This window comes from Notamacropus eugenii, chromosome 3, assembly GCF_028372415.1.
Source record: "Notamacropus eugenii isolate mMacEug1 chromosome 3, mMacEug1.pri_v2, whole genome shotgun sequence".
Taxonomy (NCBI): domain Eukaryota; kingdom Metazoa; phylum Chordata; class Mammalia; order Diprotodontia; family Macropodidae; genus Notamacropus; species Notamacropus eugenii.
This window is the reverse complement of record NC_092874.1, coordinates 335183121-335209404: the sequence shown is the minus strand read 5'-3', so window position 1 is coordinate 335209404 and position 26284 is coordinate 335183121. Positions and strand designations below refer to the sequence as shown.

General features: G+C 40.7%; 2 protein-coding genes across 6 annotated transcripts in view; one reads left to right on the top strand and one right to left on the bottom strand.

Moving 5' to 3' along the window:
• DRC3 (dynein regulatory complex subunit 3) overlaps positions 1–17720 on the bottom strand; it is a 107301-nt gene extending 89581 nt beyond the window's left edge. The window contains exons 1-2 of one of the 2 annotated variants that reach the window (XM_072650170.1): positions 17521–17720; positions 13299–13354 (exon numbers count right to left, since the gene is read on the bottom strand). The gene's annotated coding sequence lies outside the window, so the exon portion shown is untranslated. The remainder of the gene's footprint in view (positions 1–13298; positions 13355–17520) is intronic. The other variant, XM_072650169.1, reaches the window with a different exon arrangement.
• TOM1L2 (target of myb1 like 2 membrane trafficking protein) overlaps positions 17694–26284 on the top strand; it is a 152868-nt gene continuing 144277 nt past the window's right edge. For 3 of the 4 annotated variants that reach the window (XM_072650172.1, XM_072650171.1, XM_072650175.1), the window contains exon 1: positions 17694–18224. In XM_072650172.1, the coding sequence (XP_072506273.1) occupies positions 18173–18224 (52 nt within the window). In that variant the 5' untranslated portion in view covers positions 17694–18172. The remainder of the gene's footprint in view (positions 18225–26284) is intronic. The other variant, XM_072650174.1, reaches the window with a different exon arrangement.

Below are 26284 nucleotides of genomic sequence, written 5' to 3'. Positions count from 1 at the left end.
TCTCAGACTGGCAAACATGACAGAACAGGAAGATGATAAATGTTGGAGAGGATGTGAGAGAGTTGGAACACTAATACACTGCTGGTGGAGCTGAGAGCTGATCCAACCATTCTGGAGAGCAATTTGGAATCATGCCCGAAGGGCTACAAAAATGTGCATACCCTTTGACCCAGCAACAGCACTTCCAGGACTGTATCCCTAAGAGATCATAAAAATGAGAAAGGGTCCACATGTACAAAAATATTTATAGCAGCTCTCTTTGTGGTGGCCAAAAATTGGAAATCAAGGGGATGCCCATCAATTGAGGAATGGTTGAATAAATTATAGTATATGACTGTAATGGAATACTATTGTGCTATAAGAAATGAACAGGAAGACTTCAGAGAGGCCGGGAAAGACTTATATGATGTGATGCTGAGCGAAAAAAACAGAACCAGGAGAACTCTGTGCACAGCAACGTCCACAGTGTGTGAGTTTTTTCTGGTAGACTTGGAACTTCACTGCAATGCAAGAACTTAAAAAAAATTCCCAATGATCTTCTAAGGCAAAATGCCTTCCACATCCAGAGAAAGAACTATGGAATTCAATCGCAGAATGTAGATCATTTTTTTGTGTGTGTATTATGTTTTGGTTTGTTAAATGATTTCTCCCATTCAGTTTAATTCTTCTACACGGCATGACTATAGTGAAAATGTATTTAATAAGAATGTTTGTAAAGAACCTATATAAAATTGTATGGCGTATGGGGAGGGAGAGGAAAAATAATAATCTAAGTTATATAGTAGTGATTGTAGAACACTGAAAATAAATAAAATTAATTAATTTTTTAAAAAAGATGGTTTCAAAAGTCTTTCCAGCTTTCATCCATAATTATCCATAATTTATCCATAATATAAAGATTATAATACCTAATTAAATTAGATTGGCCTATAATTTAGCAAGAGCAAGGGAAGTCTCTGTTACATACCTATGGAGGGTTAAAAGACTTAGAAGGACCCCAGCACACTGGGTAGATACCCTGAGGAGGGAACACATGAAAAAGAATTGCACAAGATGAGCAGTGGATCAATACCTTATATAAGGAATACGCAAGTCCATAATAATGATGATTCATTTCCTAACACTGGTAAAAAAAAAAAAATACCAGCAATGATCAGAGGATCTTTTTCTCTGGGGAACATACCCACAAGTCAGACTGGTGCTAAAGACCTCATAGTGTGACTGAGGGCAAAATATCTTGAGAATGTGGTTTCCCTCCTCCCCGACTTTTTTTTTTTGCCAGGAAAATATGGAGGAAACATTTGGATGCCTGCAAACTTGAGGAATGCTCCCCAGCTCAGGAAGCCAAGACCTGACAGAGGTTCTTTCTCCTCTCACCCATCTTTTCCTAGTTTTCCATTTCCCACCCCACCCTGCCATTGTAGTTTGTCATCTCTGTTCTCCTTTCATAAATGGTCAGCAGGTTTTTCTGCTTACTTTGTATCAGAAGGTATCTGGGAGGATGACCCCAAGGGATTTATAAAAATTTTGGAAAGTATTTCAGTGGGAATCTTCTCGTTCTGGCTTGGTGGCCAGGTGACTGCCTTGAGGCAAGCCAATGTTATTACAATTTTTATAACTCATAAATCTCCCCAGAGTAGAGGGAGTGCCTCCAAGGAAATTATTTCCCTTAATACTAAAAGCACCTAAACCATCATATCATACAACTGCTGATGGAGTCACTATGGGCAAAGGCCGTGGGCCAGAACCTCCCCAGCTTCCAGGAATACTGGAGTTGGCCCAGTGGCTGAGGTCTACGAGCCTGCTCCAGAGCTGCACCTAGCATGCTCATGAATCCCTCCCACTGCGGGAATGTGGAATGGGTGAGCTCCTCTCGCATGGCTCTGTGCTCTGATAGACTAGCTTTCGCCTCTATCTTATGTGACACGAGATCACCTCACCAGGTGACTGTGTGCATGCTCTTTCCCCTTTCTAGGACACTTTTATTTGTTGTCTCCCTGCTCACCCCTCATTAGAAAGCAGGTACCTTCAAAGCAGAGACTATTTCGTTTGTACTTGTATGCCAGTGTTTAACACAGTAGCACATGGTAAATGCTCAATAAATGATTTTTTTTTTTAATTAATCCATCTATCCATTCAGACAAATGGGAAATTCAGTCTAGGATTAATTTTTTTAAATTTCAAATCATTCCAATTCATTTTTCCTTTGCTTCTTTTAAACAGGATGACGAATAATATTGATCAAGAATTTATTATTACAAAGGTTTTCATTTTGTTCTAATGATTTTTTCCTTTTCTCAGGATTTTCATTTTAATATTTCATTAATTCATTTTTTCTTTTGTACCTTGAGTTGACTTTAGACAAACACTGACTAATTTTCAGAAGAATTATAGCATACTGAATTTTTTAAAACTTTAATTTCATATTTTACTGATTCCCTCTTCCATTTTCAACTTTGATAAGTAATGAATAATATTTTATCTTCCTCTTTTTCACTGAAGCCACCACTGGATTATTTTTGCGTGTGTGCATGTGTGTGTGTGTGTGTGTGTGTGTGTGTGTGTGTATGTATGGTCTCTCTCTTTTTTTTGTATTTCTTCCAAAAAAATTTTTTTAGATTAAATGGCTTTCAAATTTTATCTGAGTTAACTCCATTGAACTAAAACTGATGTGCTACTTGATCACTTATGAATATTAATGTTTGTCATTTGATGAGGCTAATGAGAATACCAGTTGTTTTTATGATTGCCTTATTTTCATTGTTTACATACATGTTCGCCTTGCTGATAATTCACTGATAATTACTGCTGCTCGCTGTTATTGCTTCTAATTGGCATTGCTAGCATTGACTAATTTGTTTGGCCAGTTGTTTTATTGCCTTTTTATAATATGATGAATACAGGTGGGTGGTAGTTAGACATTGTCACCTCTGGGGTGTGGACTGATTCTTAAAGTAGACCAAACATAAAAGAATAAGGACAATTTAAAAGCTCTGAAGGACAAAATAAGGAAGTTGGGACACTGTAAGATGGTTGTTATTCAGAGAGCGAGCACAAGCCAAGAAGGGTTTAATATCAGAACACACTGAGCAATGAAGAATACCAGACAAAATCAGGAAAAGGAATGGGTGTGGTTCACATGCCTCCATCAAGAGGTAATAAATTTCTGCCGCTGTTCCCAAGAAATTCATGACATTAATGAATGGAATGACGATAGCACAACATGGGAGCTCCAAGCTTAGAACTACGTTTGGTTCGTCATCTCCACAGGAGGATTTTTGCCAGCAATAACAGGATACTCATATGTAAGTGATGTTGCCTCTATATATCTGCAACCAGAGTCATTGCTTTTACTTATGCCCAGACAGCTCTGAAGGAACAGCTTTCCTAAATCAGACAGCACTGTGATGGTCAGGAGATGGCCCAAAGTTAAAAACACTGTCAGTGGGAAACAGATGACTAGTAGTTCATAGACAGGATTGAAAGACTAGGGCCAGTTCCCCTGGGTCATATGGAGAAACCACTTGAATCTGTGAAGAAGCTCACAGAATTATATGAAAAATCTCATATGCACATGGATCAGGCCAAAAAACCACAGCTGATGGTAGGCATAGGACTGGATATGTTATGGCAGAAAATATCCCAGACCAAAATGAAGAATTTTCTCAAGGACAGGGCCCATGCCCTACCAGAGAATACCCATGAAAAATATGGATTACAGAGGTGTCAGTAATATTACAGAATGGGAGGGCTTCTCACAGAAGGACAGGATAATACTTTAGTAGAAAAACTTTTAAGGGGCCTGCTATCTGATAACCAGGATATGGAATGTCAAAGATATTTATAAAAATAATGCTTTGGGGGGTGACACCAAACAAGCATATTCTCTATTTATGACATCTACATCTCAGTATTGAGGGTTATAGTTCTCTGACTGGATTGGTATAAAAAGGGTCAATTAGCCCAGTATGAAATTGAAAACTGACTTTTCTGTCATATTTTGTTAGGACTTAATCAAGCTTGCATAGACTTAATATTCTCCTTTCCTGTATGTGCCTAAATTCCTCAGGTCCCCTGGGTCAGGACTGTGACTTGTACCCCACCCTTGTAACCACAGATTAACCTAAAAATCAGTCTCGTCAATCTAAGCTACCTATACTCAAATAATCTCACCCTACACTTGTAGTTTGGGAGTCTAGGTGACTCAGAGGATAGAGTGCTAGGCCTGGAGTCAGGAAGACCCCAGTTCAAATTTGGCCTCAGACACTTACTAGGTATGTTACCCTAGGCAAGTCACTTAACTGTGTTTACTTCAGTTTTCTCATGTGTAAAATGAGCTGAAGAAGGAATGGCAAACCACCCTCTTTGCCAAGAAAATCCCAAATGTCACAAAGAGTTGGACATTACTGAAAATTGATTGAACTTTTAATGAAATAGAGGACTTTCAAGCATTTCTGATGAAAACTTTAATTTCCCACCATCTATACTCTTTGGATTTGGACTCCATCATCCTCATGCTCCCATGAGCAGGTTTGGGACTTTCCTTCTTTAGTACATTCAGCACCTTCTGTTCCTCTGATTGGAGGGCTAGAAGACAGAGCACAGAACTCTTCCCATTTACAGAGGGTTCATGGACCAGCCAGCTCCTCATTTCCCACCAGCTGTACTCCTCAGACCAGACTCCCCCAGGGCCCCGAGCTTGGCACCTTCTTCCCCAGCCCTTGTCTACTTTTCAGTTTTCTTTTGGGAACTGTCTTCCCCCCTTAGACTGTAAGCTCCTTGACAGCAGGGACTGCTTTTCCCTGATTCGTATCCCCAGAGATTAGCATGATATCTAGCACACAGTAGGTACTTAATGAATGTTTATTAACTGACTGACTCCTGGCAGAAAGGCCAGAACTAATGAGACATTTTGAAATTCAAACCCAGGAGTCAAGAGAAACATAGAAAGGAAAATATATTTGATGATTGGGAAAGGACTGTTATTATGAATTGCTTGCATGCTAATACAGAGAGGGCCTCAAAGTGATTTTGCTTTAGGAGGAGAAAGGTGGAAAGGGAGAGGAAAGAAAGGAACCAGAGTGGGGTGTATATGTAAAAGCAGAGATGAAGGAATGACCATCTTATTAACTTTGAACTGAAATGGACGAGAGAAGGTTGAACACACACATACACACACACACACACACACACACACACACACACACACACAGAGCATGGGGTAGGAGAATATTAAACTCAAAAGGAAATAACTGAGAACAGAGAGCGCAGAAGCGTTTAAGAGGGCTAGAAGACTTGTGAGGGAGCAGTCAAAAATAAAACAAATTCCAGCACTGGAAGGGGGCCTAAAAGTGGGATTGAAAGGAAAGAAAGAATAAAAACTTGTGACCAGAGGAGGAGGAAGAAAGGAGGGGCAGTGGAGCAGGAAGAGATGGTCACAAGTGTTAGGCAAATGTCTTTTACTTATCTGCTTTAAAAAGATAGGAAAAAGTACAAGAGGACAGGATAAAGGGATGTACACCATTAACCATAACTATAGACCATGAATGGGACAAAATGATGCCCCAAAGTAGGGAAGGCCAAAGGCCAAAGGTCAACAATATGTTGTTTACAAGAAATGTACTTGAAACCTAAAGATTCATACATAGGGGCTGGGACAGAATCTATTACGTCCTTGATTTCACATGTAGAAGTGATATGTTGCTTGCCTTCTCAGTTGGTGAAGGAGAGGGTGAAAGGAAGAGAAAGAATTTGGAACTCAAAATTAAAAAAAGAAAAGAATGTTTAAAATAAACAAATAATAAATTAGTTTTTTGAAAACTAGAAAAATCTATTATGCCTCAGGTTAACTAAAAAAAACCAACCCAGATATCACTTAAGATAAGGTTACACTAAAAATAGATATAATAAAAAGATAACAGATAATACATCAATATCAACACAGTACATATGCACTAAATGGCATTGTGTCTAAATTCTTAAAAGAAAAGTTAATTAAATTATAGGGATAAGTAGACAACAAAACTGTAATGCTAGGAGACATCAGTGTAGCTCTTTCAGATCTAGATAAATATAACAAAAATGGTAAACAAGAAAAAAATTAAGGAACCAAATAGGATTTTAGAAAATTAACTATGATAAATATCCAGGATTACTATGTGGGTGCCTTTACAAAATTTGTTCTCATGCTGACTTTAAAAAAAATCTCACAAACAAATGCACAAAAATAGAAATGCTAAAAACACACGTTACTGATGATGGAATGAAAAAATATTTAGTAAAGGGCCTTTGAAGAAAGAATTACAAATTAATTGCAGACAAAATAATTTAGGCCTAAAGAATTGGTGAGTCAAAGAACAAATCATGGAAAGAATAAAAAATTTCATCAAAGTAAAAGAAAAGGAGAAAACATACCAAAAATTATGGGATGCAGAAAAAGCAATATTTAGGGAAAAAATTATGTCTCTAAAGGATTTCATCAACAAAAAAAAGAATGAATAACTCAATAAATTGGGCATGTACCTCTCCCTTCCCACAAAAAAATTCCAGAAATTCAACAAGTGAAAAACAAATTCTGAAAATCAAAAAAAAAAGATTTTAAAATTGAAAAATAATCATTAAATTGATAAATAAAACTAAGATTTATTAAACTAATAGAGAAACAATTAGCTAATCTATTTTTAAAGAGAGAAAAAGTGAAGTGAATTAAAATTAAAAAGAAGGATTCACAACAATTGAAGATGAAATAAAAAAAGTCTCAAAAGCATTTTGCCCACTATAACTGATAAAAGAGATGAAATGGATAACTACTTATAAAATATATAATATTCATATTAAAGAAAGAAATCAGTTATTTAAATAACTCAGTATAAGGAAAAACAAATTGAACAAACCATAAATAAATTTCCAAAGCAAAAGATCCCAAGACCAAATGAATTTACAACATTCAAAGAACAATTAATTCCAATAACACATAAATTGTTTGTAAAAAGAAGAAATGAAGGGGTACTTTCTAACTCTTTATACTTCATAAATCTGACCTTGATACCTAAACCGAGAGATAAAGCAGAGAAAAGAAAATGATATATGAATAACTCTAATGAAAATTAATCTAATCAAAATCAGCAAAAAATATTAAAGTGTTAGCAAGAAGTCATAACGACATATTAAAATATTATACACTATGATCAAGTTGGATTTATACTAAGACTGTATGGTTTGTTCAATATGATCAGAAGTACAAACACAGCAGACCATATCCAGAAAAAAAAATAAAACCCAAATATTATGTTAATAGATGCTGAAAAGACTTTTGACAAAATCTAATCCCTCTTTTCTTAAAAACACCAGAAATCATAGGAATAATAATAAAGGATTATTTTATAGAGCTAGAAAAAATAATTTAAAAATTCATCTTCAGGAACAAAAAGTCAAGAATCTAAAGGAGAAATGGAGCTTTGAAGAACCAGATCTCAAACTGTACTACACAACAGTAATCATCAAAAAAACATAGAATGCACTTTCCCTTAATTTGCTACATAGTATCTTTCTCAAATGCAGAGCCAAAATTACCTGTAATGGAGAGAAGTTAGAAGCCTTTCCAATTATACCACAGGTAAAGCAAGAATGCTAATTTTTGCCATCGCCATTTAACATCGTCCTAGAAATGTTAGCTATAGCAATAAGATTAAAAAAAATAAATCAAGAGGTAGGCAAAAAGTAAACAAAATTATCACCGTTAGTAGATGATATGATAGCCTATCTAGAGAACTTTCAAAAAGCTAATTAAAATAATTGAAACAATTAATAGCTAGTAAAGATTTAGGAATAAAATAAATCTATACATATTTTTAGCATTTTCCTATATTACCAGCAAAACCCAGCAAAAGGAAGTAGAAAGAGAAGTTCTGTTCAAAATAACTTCAAAATAGATAAAATATTTGGAAAACAGACACATTCAGGAATTTCACGAATACAACTACAAAATCCTCTTTACAAAAAAAAAAAAGACATCTAAAAAATTTGAGAATTATTAATTGACCACAAGCAGGTCAAACCAACATAATAAAAAAGACAATACTATCTAAATAAAGTTACTTATTTAATATCATACCAAACTACCAAAGGATTATTTTATGGAGCTAGAAAAATAATAATGAAGTTCATATGAAGAATCTCATGGAAGAATGGAGCACTGCAGGACTAGATCTCAGACCATACTGGACAGCAGGAATCATCAAAACTGTTTGGTATTGATTAAAAAGCTGAGACGTCAATCAGAGGAAAAATTACCCAACATAGAGAAGCAAATGAACACAAGAGCATAATTCAATCAACCCAAAACCTCCAGCTCCTGGGCTAAGGATTCCCACTATTTGACAAAAATTGATGGGGAAACTAGAAAGCCATCTGACAGAAATTAGGTATAGAAGGGCGGAGCCAAGATGGTGAAGTAGAAAGACGCACATACACACAGCTCCGAACCCACAAACCACAGAACGGCTAGAGGGGACCAACCTAGGGAGAATTCTGCACCCAGAGACCACGGAATATTGGAGCGAGGGAGATTTCTGTTCCAGAGAGACCTCCAAACCTCTCACAGGGGGTCCTTCGCGCCGTGGACTGGGCGCCCGGACGGGGAGCAGAGGGCAGCCCTGCCGCGGCAGCGACACCGTGAGGAAAAGATCCGAGCGGGCTACGGGACGGGATCTCCAGTGGCCACGCGGGTCCCTCCACCCACAGAGGGACCTGCAAATCTCTCGCAAAAGGTCCGTCGCGCTGCAGACGCGGAGCCCAGCCCGGACCTGCGGCGGCGGCGGCGGCGGCAGCCGCGGCTCCGAGAGGTACAGATCCGAGAAGGCTCCAGAGACGGGATCTCCAGCGGCGGCACAAGCCCCCCCACCAACAGGTGACTGACGGGGGTAGGTGAGAGAGTGTCTTTGGCGGGTCGAGAGGGGAGTGGGGTGCCCCCATGGCTCGGGCCCCCCCAGGAGATAGAAGCTGAGAGGCGGTGGCAGACAGGGGCTCCCCAAACGGGTGGGAGCCTGGATCCATTGTGGAAGGTCTGTGCATAAACCCCCAGAGGGAACTGAGCCAGAGAGGCAGCCCTGCCCCTGACCACCTGAACTTAATTCCCACACTGAATAGCAGCCCTGCCCCCACCAAAAATCCTAAGGCGGGAAGCAGCATTTGAGTCTCAGTTCCCAAACACTGGCTGGGAGGACCAGGAGGCGAGGTGGGTGTGAGGAGAATATTCAAAGGTCAAGCCACTGGCTGGGGAGAATGCCAAGAAAAGGGAAAAGAAATAAAACTATTGAAGGGTACTTTCTCGGAGAAAAGACACTTCCTCCCTTCCTTTCTGATGGGGAGGAACAATGCTTGCCATCAGGCAAAGACACAGAAATCGAGGATTTTGTGTCCCAGCCCACCCAATGGGCTCGGGCCATGGAAGAGCTCAAGAGGAATTTTGAAAATCAAGTTAGAGAGGTGGAGGAAAGACTGGGAAGAGAAATGAGAGGGATGAGGGAGAAGCATGAAAAGCAGATCAGCTCCCTGCTAAAGGAGAACCAAAAAAATCTTGAAGAAATTGGCACCTTGAGAACTAGCCTAACTCAGTTGGCAAGGGAGGTGCAAGGGGCCAATGAGGAGAAGAATGCTTTCAAAAGCAGAATTAACCAAATGGAAAAGGAGATTCAAAAGCTCACTGAAGAAAATAGATCTTTCAAAACTGGAATGGTACAGATGGACGCTAAGGACTTTATGAGAAAGACAGATATCACAGAACATAGTGTGCAGATTCGAAAAATGGAAGATAATATGAAATATCTTATTGGAAAAACAACTGACCTGGAAAATAGAATCAGGAGAGACAATGTAAAAATTCTGGGACTACCTGAAAACCATGATCAAAAGAAGAGCCTAGACATCATCTTCCATGAAATTATCAAGGAAAACTGCCCTGAGATTCTAGAACCAGAGGGCAAAATAAATATTCAAGGAATCCGCAGAACACCACATGAAAGAGATCCAAAAAGAGAAACTCCTAGGAGCATTGTGGCCAAATTACAGAATTCCCAGGTGAAAGAGAAAATATTGCAAGCAGCTAGAAAGAAACAATTCAAGTATTATGGAAATACAATCAGGATAACACAAGATCTAGCACCCTCTACATTAAGGGATCGAAGGGAATGGAATAGGATATTCCAGAAGTCAAAGGAACTAGGACAGAAATTAGGTATCGAATACTATCTCACAACTTGTAACAAGATAAACTCCAAATATATACATGACTTAAACAGAAAATGTGACATCATAAAAAAAATTAGAGAAGCAAAGATCTACAAATAAGGACAACATGGATCAAAAAACAAGGGATAAAATGGAGTTTTTATTATATAAAGTTAAAAATTTTTTACATTGGTAAAATCAATGCCTTTCAAATTAGAAGGGAAATAGGAAATTTTCTGATATTGGTCTGATATCCAAGAACTGACTCAAATATATAAGAATAAGATCTATTCCTCAATGGTCAAAAGATGTGAACAGGAAGTTTTCAATGGAAAAAGTCCAAGTTACCCAAAACTACATGAAAAATTGTTCTATCTCACTAATAATTAAAGAAATCCAGATTAAAGTAACTCTGAGGTTCTACCTCATATGAATCAGAGAGGCCAAGATGACAATTGCTGAAGGGACTTAAGGAAAACAGGTGCGCTAATGTGCTGTTGGAACTGTGAAATGACACAGTCATTCTGGAAATAAATTTGGAACTATACTCAAGTTACCAAACCATACATACTTTTTTGACCCAGTGATACCAGTAACCCAAGGAGATTAAAGAAAGAGAGAAAAGATCTATGTGTACAAAAATATTATACAGCTCTTTTAGCACTAACAAAAAACTAGAAATAAAGGAAGTGTTAATCAACTGGAAATGCCTAAGTAAACTGTGTTATATTGAATATAACAGAATATAACTGTGCTGTAAGAAATGACAAAAGGAGGATAGGTGGAAGGAAAACACTTTGTCAATTAAAATAAATCAAATTTAAAAAAAAATACCAAAAGGGATGACTTCAGAGAAACCCAGGAAAACTTGCATAGCCTGATAAATTCAGGAGAACAATTTATATAACCACAACAGCATTATAAAGAAAAACACTTTGAAGGACTTGAGAACTCATTCACCAAATTATTAACAATAATTCCAAAAGTCTATGAATCATGATACCCATCACTTGATAGATTGATAATGGACTCAGAGTAGAAGCCATAAGTTCTGGATGGCCAGTGTGGACAGTGTTTTTGCTTGACTATACATATTTGCTACAAGGATTTTGTTTTTCTTTTTCTTTCTTTTTTTTTTAAACCAGAGGGGGAAGGGGAATATTAGGAAGAAGGACCATATAGTGAAGTAGCGAGAGAGAGAGAGAGGAAAAAAGAGAGAGAGAGAGAAACCATAGAGGCATCTTATTTTAAAATGCATAGAAGAAAAAAGAAAAGACAAAAAGAACCATAGGCAAGCAGGTCAGTTTTTAAAATTACACAATAAATTTATTATATAATTTAAAAGAAAAGCAAGTTGTATATAATAGAGACCAAAAGTTTCATTTAAAATTCTCTTTTTTTTTTTGGTTCTATTATGTATGTGGGAATGCTCATTTTACTATTTAATGCTCAAAATAAAAAATGCTTATACTGGAAAAAAAAAAAAGAAGCTGTTACTGAACACTACCATCACAGAGCCCATACGCATAGCTGTACTACTTTAAAAGAATAGAAAGTCATGCATGTATGGGGCTACCAAGCTTTGAACAACAAAAAGGGGACCGATGTATCATGCCAAGATTTCAAAAGTTCCCGGATTTGGGGTTAGGCAGCCAGCAGTTTTCTTTATTGGATCTGCACAGTGGCTATTAGATTTTTATGGCAGAAGAAGATAAAAGACTGCTTTCATCTCTCCAGCTGGATTCTACCAGTTTGAACATATGTTCCAAGGCATCTTGGGAGCACCTGCCACCTTCCAAGGACTGAGGGAGAAAGGATCTGGAAACAAGAACTAGCTAGAAGCATTGGTGTGCCCTGACGACATAACTGTCTTTGGGAAGATTCCAGGATGGCCAGTCTGGCCCACTGCCTGTGTTCATGCAGCCTGGGAGCTAAACAAAAAGATCCTTCTGAGCTGGCAGCTGCACAAAAGCAGGCAGGCTAGATTTGGCCTGTGGGTCTAAGTTTGCCAACTCTTGACACAGATGACAGAAAGAAAATCTGATGAAAGGTTGGATTGGCTAGAGGAAAATGGTCTAGGATTTTTATTTTACAAGTGCCATTTTTGTAGAACTGCTGTCAAGTATGTGGGTCATACTGTACTGCTAAAAGGCATGAATACTGTTTCTGGGAAGATAGACATGCTTCTGATTTGGCCACGGCCAAAAAACCTTTGAAATCTAAGGACTTTATTGGATTTGGCAGGTCTTATCAAAAATTTATTAAAAAACAATGTTGCTGCTGCTAAGCCACTGAAATGACCTTATTAGAACATATATTATTTAAGAGACCCAGAAGCAGGAAGACGAAAAAAACACAGTTGCCTTAAAACCAACAAAGTCATATGAAGAATGATGGATGGATTGATGTGAATAAGCTTTCAAAGACTTGGCCAGCTGCCTCATACACACACCAGTGCTAGCTTATGCTGGCCTAGAACTCAAGCAAGCCTTTTATTCTGAATAGGCATGCCAGCTTGGAGGACTTGGAAGCGGACCTGTACCAACAGAGTGGTGGTCCCATGAAACCAGCTGCATTTGTTAACAAAGACATAGTGTCACTGAGAACTGTTAGCCCATCCATAACCTGGATTTTGTGGCTTTGAAGAAACCTATTACTGAGAAATTTAAGGTAGTATTTTCAGGGGAAAGTTATAAATGTGATTTGACAACAGTCAATTGTCAACAGACATATCCCAATCAGTGCTAAATTAAATGCCAGAGATGGGTGGCAGCATTAGTCAACTATGTATTTAGCATTTTACCAAGTTGGAAAAACTTGGTGTTTTCAAGGCTTTGGATTAAAGATGCCCTTATCAAGGGCATCCATGGCCTTTCTATAGTACCATGAAATTGGTACTATGGTAATACCTAAAGAAGTAGTGAAAATTATTTGTTAACACTCAAGGAAGTGAATTACAAGCAAATGTCAGTACAGCTAAAAATTTGAGACTTCCACTAGACGGCATGCCAGGAGCATACTTAATTGAATTGAATTGAACTGTACTTAATTGAACAAATTTTTTTTTTTACCTCAGCTGTCTATGGATTACTGGCAGAGAGAAGCATACTGGTTGATGAAGGACTGCCTGAAGACATAAAAGAAGAAATAAGGCAGTGTTAGAAAAAGGCTCAAATGCCATTTTTCTGAAGGCACTTCCTTGTTGAGATGATCGTAGATGTTAGAGCTATGCAATGGAATATGGCATTGAGCTGGCACTGATCCCCTGTATGGTGTGAGGAAGCAGCTGGTGCTGCTCAGTGAATATTCTCTAAAGTTTTGCAAGCTTTACATGATAGCTTTGAATATATATGCCAATAAAGGACCCTTAGATCCTTTAAGAAATAAGTTTTTCTGGCCCAAAATGGTTACAGATGTCACTAAGAAGTGTGAGATGTACCTGGTTGTATGTGAAAAAATATACTATCAATTCATGCTGCATGTTTTGAGAATGTAAACACTAGCAAGCCTTTAGTACTTTTTAGCACTGACTTCCTATCACTAAAAGGAGACAGAAAGAACATAAATTGTATATTGGTGGAAACTGACCACTATTATGGCAAGGTAGAAAATGAAATGACTGCGGAAACAAAGGGTTGAGCTTCTGAGAGTATTGATTTATTAAGCAATGTGTGCCATTGCCTAACAAATTAGGATAAGGCCTCCTCTGCTTAATGCTTAATACCAGAGGAGATAGATTTTTGTGCATCAAAAAAATTAATTGAATTGAACCAATTAATTAAAAGAATACAATTAACCAGGATACAAAATTAGGAAATTTGATTCCCAACTGGAGGAAAGATTAGGAACTTTCTAAGTTGAAAGGGGGAAGAGTAAACAGTAAACGATTCCCTGAAATTAGAAAAAGAGGCATCCCACTCCCCACAAGTGTCTGTATTCAATCAAAGGAACATGGAAACAATAACTTATCGACCAGTATAGGGCCAGTTTTCAGATAGGACATATTGGATTGCCTGGGATGTATAATTGTGAGAAAACTCCTTGCATTAGTCTTTAGACTTGACTATATTTCTGGTCAGCATAACCTAGGTCCTTAGTTTAGGGTCTCCAGATAGCACGTAGAGGTAGTCCAGTTTCCCCACCATGTAGTGCTGGGTTTAAATAATGCAATAAAGTTTTCTCACAAGGCAGAAATTGGACTAGATCTATAACTGAATAGAAATGGAACTGAGCTAGATCCAGATTGAGTCACAAGATGGAGTCAGTGTGATTCACTCAGTTCCCACAGTATGTACTGGTATACTCTACCAAGAATCAGAAAGTTTCCATACTTGCTAAAATAATATGGAGTGTAGCGTGCTTGAAAGGTTCAAGGCATTGGATTTAGGCTCTGGTATCTTCAGACGTGCCATATGAGTTCCTTTTGAGAGTCAGCAGATAATTGGTACAAACCAATTACCCTGTAAAAGTACTTCTCAGTACATAGACAGCCTGTGAGGCTCTGTTCTGATCAATGTAGAGCCTTTGAAAGTTCGTTGCCCAAAGAGCTGTGAGCTTTGACTGCCATCAGGAAATCTAGAACAAGATCTTACCACCTTCAAAGGAACCACAACCCCAAATGTTTAAACTGCATTCTGATGAATGTGTGATGGGCTCTGTTACCACCACAACAAAAATCTCACTGGAGACAGCATATGGTTTATCTTGAAAATGCATACAATTCTACCAGGAACAAAGCCACCAGCTTTACATCTTACAGGCTGATGTTAGATGGGAACCATGCCTACATACTGATTTGTATTTTGGAGTAACTTGAGGACAGAACGACTAAAGACACAACCAGTATATCTCTCTGCTGAGCGAGAAGCTGAGGACAATAATGGTAGTGTTTATCTAAGCAGCACATACTTTGAATATATCTTCATACATATGCCTATTGACATATATGTTAATTATCATATGTTTACATATGTTTATGCTTTATCATTTTTGTTATGCTTCCTTGCTGTGTATTGGTACTAGGACTGTATTGTAGCAACATTTCTGTTAATTTTGCTCAGTTTTGTTAGTTCTGTTTGTAGTTTTGCTAATTTTGTTGTTTCATAGGCCTACTGTAGTTATTTTTGCTATTAATGCTTGGCTTGTAATACATATCTCACATATAATTTAGATCTGTAGTCACAAAACACCTGTCAAGTGAAGCTTTGCATTGTGTTCTATCTGTTGCGTATATTGTAGTGATAATGCCTTGGTACTCTGAGACCATTACATGGGACATTAGATTAATTATCATTGTTCTATTATGTACTGATGAGCATTTGATGCTGTGCCTTATATTTCCAGGTGCCAGCTACCTGCCACTCCCCCATCCCAAATCCTAGCAGTGCTTGGGTCTTTGGGGCAGGGGCAGCTAAGCAGGGGAGAATGAGCCAAGAAAGGACTGCAAGAGAGGGACAGCACTATGGTATCCACCCAGAACTGGCAGAATTTTCATCCACTGGAGGGAGGTGATTAGCAGTGATCAGAGCAGGAGATGAGCCCAAACTGAGTGATTGCTTCGTACTTGAGAAATCCAAGCTAAGGTAGAATTAACATTCTTAACACCTTAACCCTAACGGGTTCTCTCTTCCCCAAACTTCCTACTCCCCTTTCCCTCTTCCATCTTTTTAGACAGAATGAGACAAAAAATATCTCCATATTTTCATAATTCCCATTTCTTCTCCATTCTGTCACCAACTCCCCCACCCCACCATGGTAGTTTGTAAGCCTTGTTATCCTTTCATGAAAGAGTTTGTTCCCACTGCCTGTGGCCCGCATGGTGGGGGTGGCCCTGAAGAGTTTTCTAAATTTTTCATAACACAGTAAGTATTCTTCAGAACTGAAGAACTGAAGAAATTCTTGAGTTCTGACTTGGTGGTCAAGGGACCACCATCCTTGTAGAGGGGAGCAAATTTTATTACAATTATTAAAACCCTTAAATCTCCCCCAGAATAGTGGGAAGGTTTAATGGAGATCTGGAGCAAATTATTTCCCTTATGATTAAAGAGCCTAAATATTCATTTATCTTCAAAACTACCAGTGGAACCCATTATGAACAGCTGCCCCTAAAGCTAAACCTTCCTTGAATCTGAAGAAAAGGAGGGAGAATGAAAGGAGGATAAAGGACTAAACCAGGGGTGGGGAACATGTGGCCCTCTAGGTCTTCAGATGTAGCCTCGTTGACTGACTCCAAATTTCACAGAACAGGTCCTTTTATTAAGAGGATCTGTCCTGTGAAGTTTGGATTCAGTCGAAGGGCTGCACCTGAGAGGCCACAGGCTCCCCTGGACTAGAAAGCCCCCTCTAAGGCATGGAGCATTTCAATTTTCCTCTCCCATCCTGATTATCTTTCAGCAGGCCTATCTTATGCTCTACACTGACAGCTGATGTTACATCTGGAACGAACTGGACTGGCCATTGGTAGGACCACAGGAATGAGAGAGAAGGAAGTAAAAGTGGGGTTTTGAAAAAAGCATTAGATTTACAGTAGGTTGAGTTTCGGGTCTGAGTCACAGCTCTGACTCTAGATGTGTGACTGCGGGAAAGGTATTTCATCTCCTTAAAGTTTTCCTAACTGTAAAATGAGGATAATACTTGCACTACCCGCTTCACAGGTTTGTTGCAGGGAAAGGATAGCTGGAAACCCATGGCTAGGTTCGGATTGGTGTAAGTAACGAATCCCCTGACGGGGTTTGTTGAAAAAGAATTCGTCCATTAATAAAGACCTTTCGTAGAAAGTTGGCAGAGAAAGAAAAAGGAAGGACAGACAGATGGAGAGAGACAGAGAGAGAGAGAGACAGACAGACAGACAGAGAGAGGGGGGGAAGGGGAGGGAAGGAGACACTGTTCAGATTAGCATTGCACATTTCCATCAGGCTAGAACTAACGTCACACAATCACAGCCCCGAATGGCGCTAACTCCAAGACGTGAGACCACTCGCTCCGGGGCGTTCCCTGTTCGCACCGAAGCCCCTTCCTGCCCCAGGAACCAAGGGTGCAGGGTGCAGCGGGGGGGGGCCTGCGTCCCCGTCGGACGGACCCAGAGACCGAGACTTGTGGGCACTGCGTCCTAGGAAGCCCAGAACCCGACACAGAGCTCAGCAGTGGGGTGGGGGAGGGGAGCGGGTTAGAACTCGGGGTCCCGACACCAGGCCTGACTACGCTGCCCTCCGCCCCGGTCCCGGAGGGGTCCTGGGGGATCAGGCCAGGCCGCGTCCTTAGGCCCGTCCCCGAAGGCCGCTCTGGGTGTCTCACCTGCCGGGGCTCTGGCCTCCGTCTTGTTCCTGCCTCGAAGAAGTGTGCCCGGTTGCTAGGGGAGGACAACGCGACTGTCTGGTTGCTAAGGGGAAATCCGATGACGGCCTCTCCGAGGTGAAAGTTGACTGGTCACGTGCCCAAACTTTTGGGCGGGGGAAAATGCTTTTCTCACCAACCAGTCATAGAGAAAACAAATCTCCCTCCAATCGCTGCCTTCTGGGGGCGGGGCCCTCAGTGGCCCGCCTCTGCGGGAGGCGGTGGTGACGTCCTCGATTTTAATCCAATTATTAGGAGAAGCCTTTAGATAGATCACTATTTTGGCGAATCAAATTGCGGGTCCCCGACTCGGGGCCGAGACCAGAAAGAGAGCTGAAATGACCTACCTGTCCCGTGGACCAATCAGAGCCCGCGGAATAAATGAGGGCTTCTCGGAGGACGATCGACGGCCAATGGGTGGAAGGCTTCGGAGGCACGGTCCAATGAGGACTTAGATCAGCAGGAGGGGCAGGGAGACCGCAGCTCTCCGTTCGGGAAAGGGGGCAAGTGTCACTCAGGCCGGGAGAGCCGGAGGGGGTGGTTGCGACGCGGCAGTGGCGGCGGCGGGCAGCTTGGTCGGAGCCTCCGCCGCCTGCGCTGCTGTCCTCACAAGATGGAGTTTCTCCTGGGGAACCCCTTCAGTACCCCGGTGGGACAGTGCCTCGGTAAGGCCCTCCGGGCGGCTTCGGGGTGGGGGCGGAGGGCCCGGCATCTCCGGGCGGCTCGGTCCCGTCCCAGCCTTCCTTCTCCGGGCGCTCGGCGGGCCGCGGTGGCGTGGGCCTGGGGCGGACGAGGGAGTCGTGCCAGGCCCCGGCCGCGTCTTCTCGAGTGGGTGCCTGAGAAGGCCAGCTGACCGGATGCTTCCCCGGGGGGTGCCCCGTGGGAGGACCCTGCCCAGGCCGGTCCGCGCAGGACAGCGGGGGGTGCCCTGGGCACGGTCCTCCGAGCGCTGCCAACCTGAGCCATCCTTGTGGTGCCCGCTCCTCCTCACTTTCCCCCTTCCCTCTCTTCTCTCTCTCATCATAGTCCAGCGGCTCTGGGGTCAGAAGACCTGAGTTCAAGTGTTAACCCTGACCCTTAGCTGCCTGGGTGGCATTGGGCGGATCACTTGACCCACCTGGGGGTCAGTGTTCTCATCTCTAAAACGAGGGGATTCAGCCAGATTGTGCCCTGAGCCTCCTCTGCCTCCAGATCTGTGGTCCGTTCTGTCGGATCTGCTTGTCTGGCTGGGAAGGGCAGAGGCTTGAATTGCAGCCCCGATAGTTTCCATGTTAATGCCTCTGGGGACCTCAGACACTCTTGAAAGGGATACTAGAGTGATGACAGGCAAGTGTTTGCGAAGGCTGCACAGATCCTTTACCAAAAGGCTGCTTGCTCATTCGCCCAAGGCAGAGTTTTGTGTTGGGACTTGGTTAGTTTACAGGCTGGAGGGTGGACTGGTAAAACCTCTGTTTTGGGCGGGTGCATTTTTTACGCTTGCATGCAGGACTGGTTAAGGTAATGGTGATTTACCCACAGGCTGCCTTGTTTTCCTGGTTTTAGAAGCCTGAGAAGTTACTGAGCCTTCACCTGTGTAAGAACTGGTTTTTGGAAATGATTAAGGAATGAAAGAGGTTGTGTCTTAGTGTAGGAGCCAAGAAAAACTTTCTCAGTTCCTTCTCTCTTCACCCTTAGTTTTTTTTTTCCATCTCAGGTAATTTTCCACAAGGACCTTATGCCGTGTTCATATGAGCTCCTCAGTTCAACTGTTTTGGGGCAGCTAGGTAGCATAGTGGAGTCAGGAGGACTTAAGTTCAAATCCCGTCTCAGATACTTAGTAGCTGTGTGACCCTGGGCATGTCATTTAACCTCATTGCCTCCAAAACAAACAAACCAACCTCTCCTTGGATTAATATGTTAATGCAAAGATGAATTGAATAATGTAAGGAGGATTGTCCACAGAACTGCCTAGGCACATAGAAGGGCAAAAGTTAAACATAATCTAAATGTTATAATTACTATAAGTAATTAGGTTAGTCGCATTTTTCCATCAGGGAACATCTGCTGAGACAATTATCCTTTTAGAAGTTTGAACAAAGGTCTTAATAGTGGCTAAAAGTTAGAGTAAGTTTCCTTAATATATATTTGCTAGTGTTTGAATTTTTGGGTCAGTAAGTGAACGGAAGCTGTTTTCATAGCACCCTTAAATGTTTGTACTTTGGAGATATGTTGGACAGAAGATGGAATATAATAACCAATTAGCAAATAAATGCTGAGTTTCTTTTCTGTTCTGGGCATAAGACCAAGGCCTTGTGGGAGATACAGAAGTATGACATGGTTCTTGCCCTCAAAGATCTTTCAGTTTTATCATAGACTATTAGAATTAGATGGGACCTTAGATGTAGAATGGTATAGTGGAAGAAGCAATTGATTGGAATATTAAGGAGATTTGGATTATCATTCTAGTCGTGTCACTGACTTGCTATATTATTACCTTAGGCAAGTCCTCAGCAATTAGAATAGGGCTTGGCATGTAGTAAATGTTTGTAAATGCTTTTTGACTGACTGGTTGACTAAATCTTTCTGGACTTCCCTTTCCTTGTCTGTCAGATTTTAGAATTGGATCTCTGAGATCTCTTATAGTTAAAATGGAATTATGTTCAACTACAAGTTACCTAGTCCAGTCGTCCACCTATATATTTGTTTCACTTAGGCTGCAAGCAGAGACAAAATTGACCTATGTAGAACAGTCGGGAATGATAAAAGGTAATAGACAATTAACTGATAACTGATATGATGCTGACTTTGTACTGTGGAAATTCACTGAAGAAGAACAGTGAGAGCTGGATGATCCTGGAAGGCTTTCAGGAAGACTGCCTTCAAAGGAAGCAATGAAGGTTCCTGGCAGGGGCATGAACAGAGGGCATGGAGGCAGGAATGAAGAGGTGTGTCCATGGGACAATAAGGAGAGAAGCATGTTTAGGACAAAGGGTGAATTGTTGAGAAGCACTGGAAAAATGGGTTGCATATGTATGTGTAAGGTGGAATCAAATTATGGAGAGTGTTAAAAGCCCAAGGTTTCTTGCTATTTTGTGTGTTTTTCTTTATATGACTATTTTCCCCACTAATAAAATAGTATTCCTCACTTGCTACAAGATGGGTTTTAAGGCTTTCTGTTGATTATCTTTAAAAAAAAAAAAGTTATTGAATTATAAAATGTTAACATTGTAATCTTTTGGATTAGTATTTTCAGATATGATGTCATCTTTTTCATACTCTTGATCCACACTCATATGGAACTTGTGTTCAGTGAATTGGAGACATTTTTGTGACCACCTCCAACCTTAACAATCTTTTTACATTCTTCTTCCTTTAATGCACTCTAGAGTGTAGCCAGATTGGTCTACTTGCTTTCCCTTTCTCGTGACACACCATGTCCCATCTCCAGGCCTTTGTATTGACTGTTGCTCATGCTAGGAATGCTCCCCCTCTTCACTTCCACCTCTTAGACTTCTTAACTTTCTTCAAGACTCAGCCCAAATGCTTCCTTCTGCAGGATGCCTTTCTTCATATCTCAAGCTTCTAAAGCCTTCCTCGCTAAGGTTACCATACATGTGCTGTGTACACATTCTGATTGTACCTGTGTATTTATGTGTTGTCTCCTCCATTAGAATAATGTAAATTCTTCTGAGGACAAGAACTATTTTCACCTTTCTTTGTATGCTCAATGTTTTCACTATGCTTATTTGGTTTTTGTTTGTTTTGGGGGGAGTGAGTGTGTGTGTGTGTGTGTGTGTGTGTGTGTATGCATGCATGTGTGTGTAACTTACATCTTTGGCTAACAGAATTGATCACATTCTACTCAGTTATTTTTTTGTGGCCTTTGAGAACAGTGATTTTTTTTTAAACTGAGAAAATGGAGTGGGAGGTACAGAATTTAATTACCCTTATTTCCTGATTCTTATCTTAGGACAAATTTCCTAGTGTTGAATGAACTTCTTTTAAATCAGCCATGCAGTTTTAGAAAAGGTAGCATTAATAAGGAGTTGACCAAATAAGGTACAAGGATGCTTTTGCAGTTTTCCTAATTTGTATGTTTCTGAAAGTTTTCAGAGGATCCTTTTCCAAAGATGGAGTTTGGATGCTTACAAGTAATCCCTGAATATGTAGAGAACTCAGACAATTATACAGTGAAAAACATGCCTTATTCAAGAGATGATTTTATAGTTCTGCTTGAAAAAGCTTGTAAAAAGCAATTATTCTTTGGTGAAATGTACATATGTAGAGATGCTGTCATGCAGAAGCAGCTTCATAGTATCCATTGAATCCACTGGACTAATATTGATTAGACTAATTCAAACACTTGTATTAAATTCAACATATGTTTATTATATGTGTTCTACAGGCAAGCCACAATGTAAGGTACAGTGCTTGCTGTCAGAGAGTTTAGTTTATTTACAGGAGTGGCTGGAGTTTTATTAGCAAGGCCTCTGACTGGTGCAGCAGATAGAGTACTGAGCATGGAGACAGAAGATGGGAATTCACATCCAGCCTCAGACGCTGAATTTGCTGTGTGGACCCTTGGCAAGTCACTTCCTCTGTAAAATGGGGATAATAATAGCACCTCCCTCCCAGGGTTGTTGGAAGGATCAGATGAGATAATAATTGTAAAGTACCTATCTCGATGCCTAGCGTATAGTAAATGCTATATGAATGTTAGTTATTATTAGAGGGACTCTAATGTAGACACAAGGAGACAGCTAGGTGACTAAGTGGGCAGAATGTTGCGGGTAGAGTCAGGAAGATTTGAGTTCAGATGTGCCCTCAGACACTGACTAGTTGTGTGACCCTGTAAAAGTCACTTAACCTTTGTTTATCTACTGGAGAAGGATATGGAAAATGAAAAATAGTATCTTTGCCAAGAAAACTCCATGGACATTATGGTCCATGGGGTCATGAAGGCAGACACCACTGATCAACTAAACAACAGCATATGTACAAATGATAAAAAACGTGTTCAAAGCGACATGAGTCGTCAGTAAACTTTTATTCAGCACTTCATGTGTGCAAGACATTGCATTAAATGCTAGGGATACAAAGAAAAGCACAATCAGTTCAGCTCTCAAGTAGTTCACATTCTAATGGGGAGGTAGAATCATGCCAACAACTATGTATGTACAAGATATACACAGGGTAAGTTGGAGGTAATCCTAAAGGGAAGGTAGTAGCCTTTACTCTGTTAACACAGGGACCCTTTTAATAGAAGGACTGGAAAAGGCAATCGTGTAGAATGTAGGATTTTAACTGACACTCAAATGAAGACAGGAGGCAAGGTGAGTAAGGAGAACATTTCAGCCAGTGAAAAGGTGCCAAGTAGGGAGGGGAGGTGTCTTGTGTAAGAAACAGCAAGGAGAGGCCAGTGAATGTAGCTGAATCCTAGGGGAGTATATCTAGGGGAGTAAAAGTGTGAGAAGACTGAAAAGGTGTGAAGGGCTTTGAAAGCCAAACAGAGGATTTTATATTTGATTTTAGAGGTAGTAGGGAGCCACTGGAATTTACTGATTGGAAAGTGACATGATGAGACCTGGGCTTTGGGAAAATCAATTTAACAGCTGAGTGGGCTGGCCTGGGGAGAGGCTTGTGTCAGGGACACTAATTCGAGGCTATTGAGATAGTCCAGGTGTGAGGTGATGAGAGACTGCAGCAGAGTGGCGGTGTCAGAGGACAAAAGGGGACATGTAGGAGAGGCACTGACAAATATTTGAGATAGTAAATGCAGTTGTTTTTGTATTCCAGACTAACACTTCCATGTCCACTCTAGTTTTTTATTTGCTGTTTAAACAATGAAGACTAGTTATTGTTGTGGGGGAACTTTGCTTGTTAATACATGGAGTGATAGCATTGGTAAACTGCAGAGATTTCAAATATCAAAATTTATTTTTTCTGGCATGGAGACATGAACCCATCAAGTTTTCAGTTCACAAAAATTTATTGACTTCCGTGTACAAGCCACTCTTTATGGAAGGTTCAGAAATGAATAAGACTTGATTTTTTTTTTTTTACTCTAAAAGAGTTTATGAATATTTACAAAGCAATTCCTAACAATCACAGTCAGGATAAGGCATTTGTATGTCCCAGGCAAGGTTTCAAAATCCTTTATCCTCTATGTCTTCTGGAGACTTCAGGCCTGCATTGTAACATGTGAAATTTGACTCATTACAAAATAAATGCTAATGTGTATGGATGGTGGAATATTCTGGCATTAAAAATGTGTATATTTGTGAATATATACGTAAATGTGTATATCTGTAAAAAGTAAGTATCAAAAGATAAGACAGCAGAGACAGAAACAGTATGTGGCCATGGATAGAGAGCCGGGCCTCAGAGTCAAAGAGACATAGGTTTAAACTCCGATGCATACCAGCTGTGTGACCCTGGGCAAGACAACGTCTCATTGCCTCAGGTCCACTCTCCAGGCTTGGTTATGGACCAATGTGCATAGATTAGCTACTCGTTATATGCTGGGCACTGAGGATGGAAATAAATAAATGTAGAAACAGTCACTGCTTTCAAGGGGCTTGTACTCTTCTGAGGGATGTGATGTTCTCAGATAAGTAAATACTGGTTATGATGTATACTGTTGAGGGTAAACCTAAAGTCAAGCAGTGCCCTGTTCAGGCTTAATTTGGGGACCAAATGAAGCACTCATAGATCATCAGACAGTTAATAAGAGGAGGTTACTTTATACAGAGAGGAGATGCAAAAGGGATATAATGATGCTTAACCTCTATAAATGTTCTTCCCCTTCTCCTCATGTGTTTCTGGTTAGCATGGCAAAGAACAGGGATTCTCGTGGCCTTCAGAGTTTCCGCTCCACATGGGTGGGATGGTTATGCCCATAGGTGACCGGAAAGCTGCACCAAGGGAGGATGGTGCCAGTCAAGTCCCAGGCTGAGGGTGGTAGGGAAGGACTTGTGTCATCACAAATACAAAGTGACTTGGGGGAGAGGACACAAACAAATGGGGAAATCAGGAAAGGCTTCTTGAGAAGCTGGCAGTGGAGGTGAGTGCCCCATAAAGGAACCAGGAGTTCCAAGAAGTCAAGGTGAGTAAGGAGAGTATTTCTGGCATAAGGGACAGAATATGCAAAGGGAGGTCTTGATGGTTCTTGAAAATGGGTAAGCCAACATTTCAGGAATGTCAGTCTGGTAGCTGTGTGGAGAATGGATTAGCAAGGGGAGGCATTGTAAGAAGACCAATCGGGAGGCTGTTGTGATAGTCCAGGCTAGAGGTGAGGAAAGCCTTTTGGTTTTGGAACTCTGCCTCTCTCTCCGAAGGGGCTGGTTCTAGGAACTTGGGCATTGACCAGTAATTCCCAGTCTACTCTTCCTCTAACTTGAGAGTCTTTTGCTCCTCTTTTCTCCATAAGTTTCTGTCTTTAGGGCCAAGAGACTCCCTAGGGAGGGTCACTGTCAACCATTCCTTCTCAGTCTCCTTTTCTGTATCTTCATCCAGGTCCTGCCCCCTAATAGTGGGTGTCCCTAGGCTCTGTGCTAGACCTCCTTCTCTTGCGTTATTATTTTGCTTCATCTCATCATGATTCTCAAACCCGTTTGTCCAGCCCAAATCTCTCTCCCGACATCCAGTTTCACATCTCTAAAAGCCTGTTGCACGTTAGCTGTCTCAAACTGGATATCTATCCTTTAGACATCTTAAACTCAGCTCTCCCCATATTCTCTCCCTTTTCCTTACTTCCCTTTCATTTTCAAAAGGACACCATTCTTCAAGTCATAGAAGTTCACAATCTAGGTGTCATTCTTGACTCATTACTCTCTCTGACACCCCCTCCCCCACATTCAGTTATTTGTCAAGTTCTGCCATTTCTACTCCAATAACATCTCTCCCATACCAATTCTTCTCTCCTCTGACCTTACCACCACCCTAGTGCAAGTCTTCATCCTCTCATTCTTGGACTGTTTGCAGTAGCTTGCTGATTGGTCTCCTTGCCTTGGCTCTCTCCCCCACCCTATTCCCTTCACTCAACTGTCAGATTGATTTTCCTGGAGCTCAGGTCTACCTGTTCCTTCCAAAATCAAATATAAAATTCTGTAAAACATAAAAATTCTTTGGTTTTTAAAGCCCTTTATAACCTGACCCCTTCTGGCCTTTCTAGTTTTCTTATTATACTGTACTCCCCTGCTTGTATTTTATAGTCTAGTGACACTAGCCTGCTTGCTAGTCTTTGCGTCTCCCAACTCAGGACATTTTCACTCACTGGTCTCTTTGCTTGGAACTCTCTCCCTCCTCATGTCTTGGCTTCTCTGACTTCCTTCGGGTTTCATCTAAAGTCCAGCCTTCTACAAGAAACTTTTCACAGTCTTCCTCAATTTTAGTGTCTTTCCTCTGGGATGATCTCCAGTTTATCCTGCGTGTAACTTATTTGTACATCATCATTTTCATGTGGTCTCTCCATTAGGATGTGATCTCCTAGAGGCAGGAACACATTTTTACTTTTCTTTGTACCCTCAACAGTTTAGCACACTGCTTGGCACTTAGTAAGTGTTAATAAATGCTTATTGACTAGATTTGACTAGGTCAGAGTTCCAAAAATACTATCAGCAAAAAGGAAATGTTCACACCTTCCATGGGGAGATACCTTTAAAGCCAGAACAAAGGCTTGATGCATTAACCTTATTATAGGTTGACTAGGCTACTCTTGGTCATATCCTCTCCCGAGCTATAAATA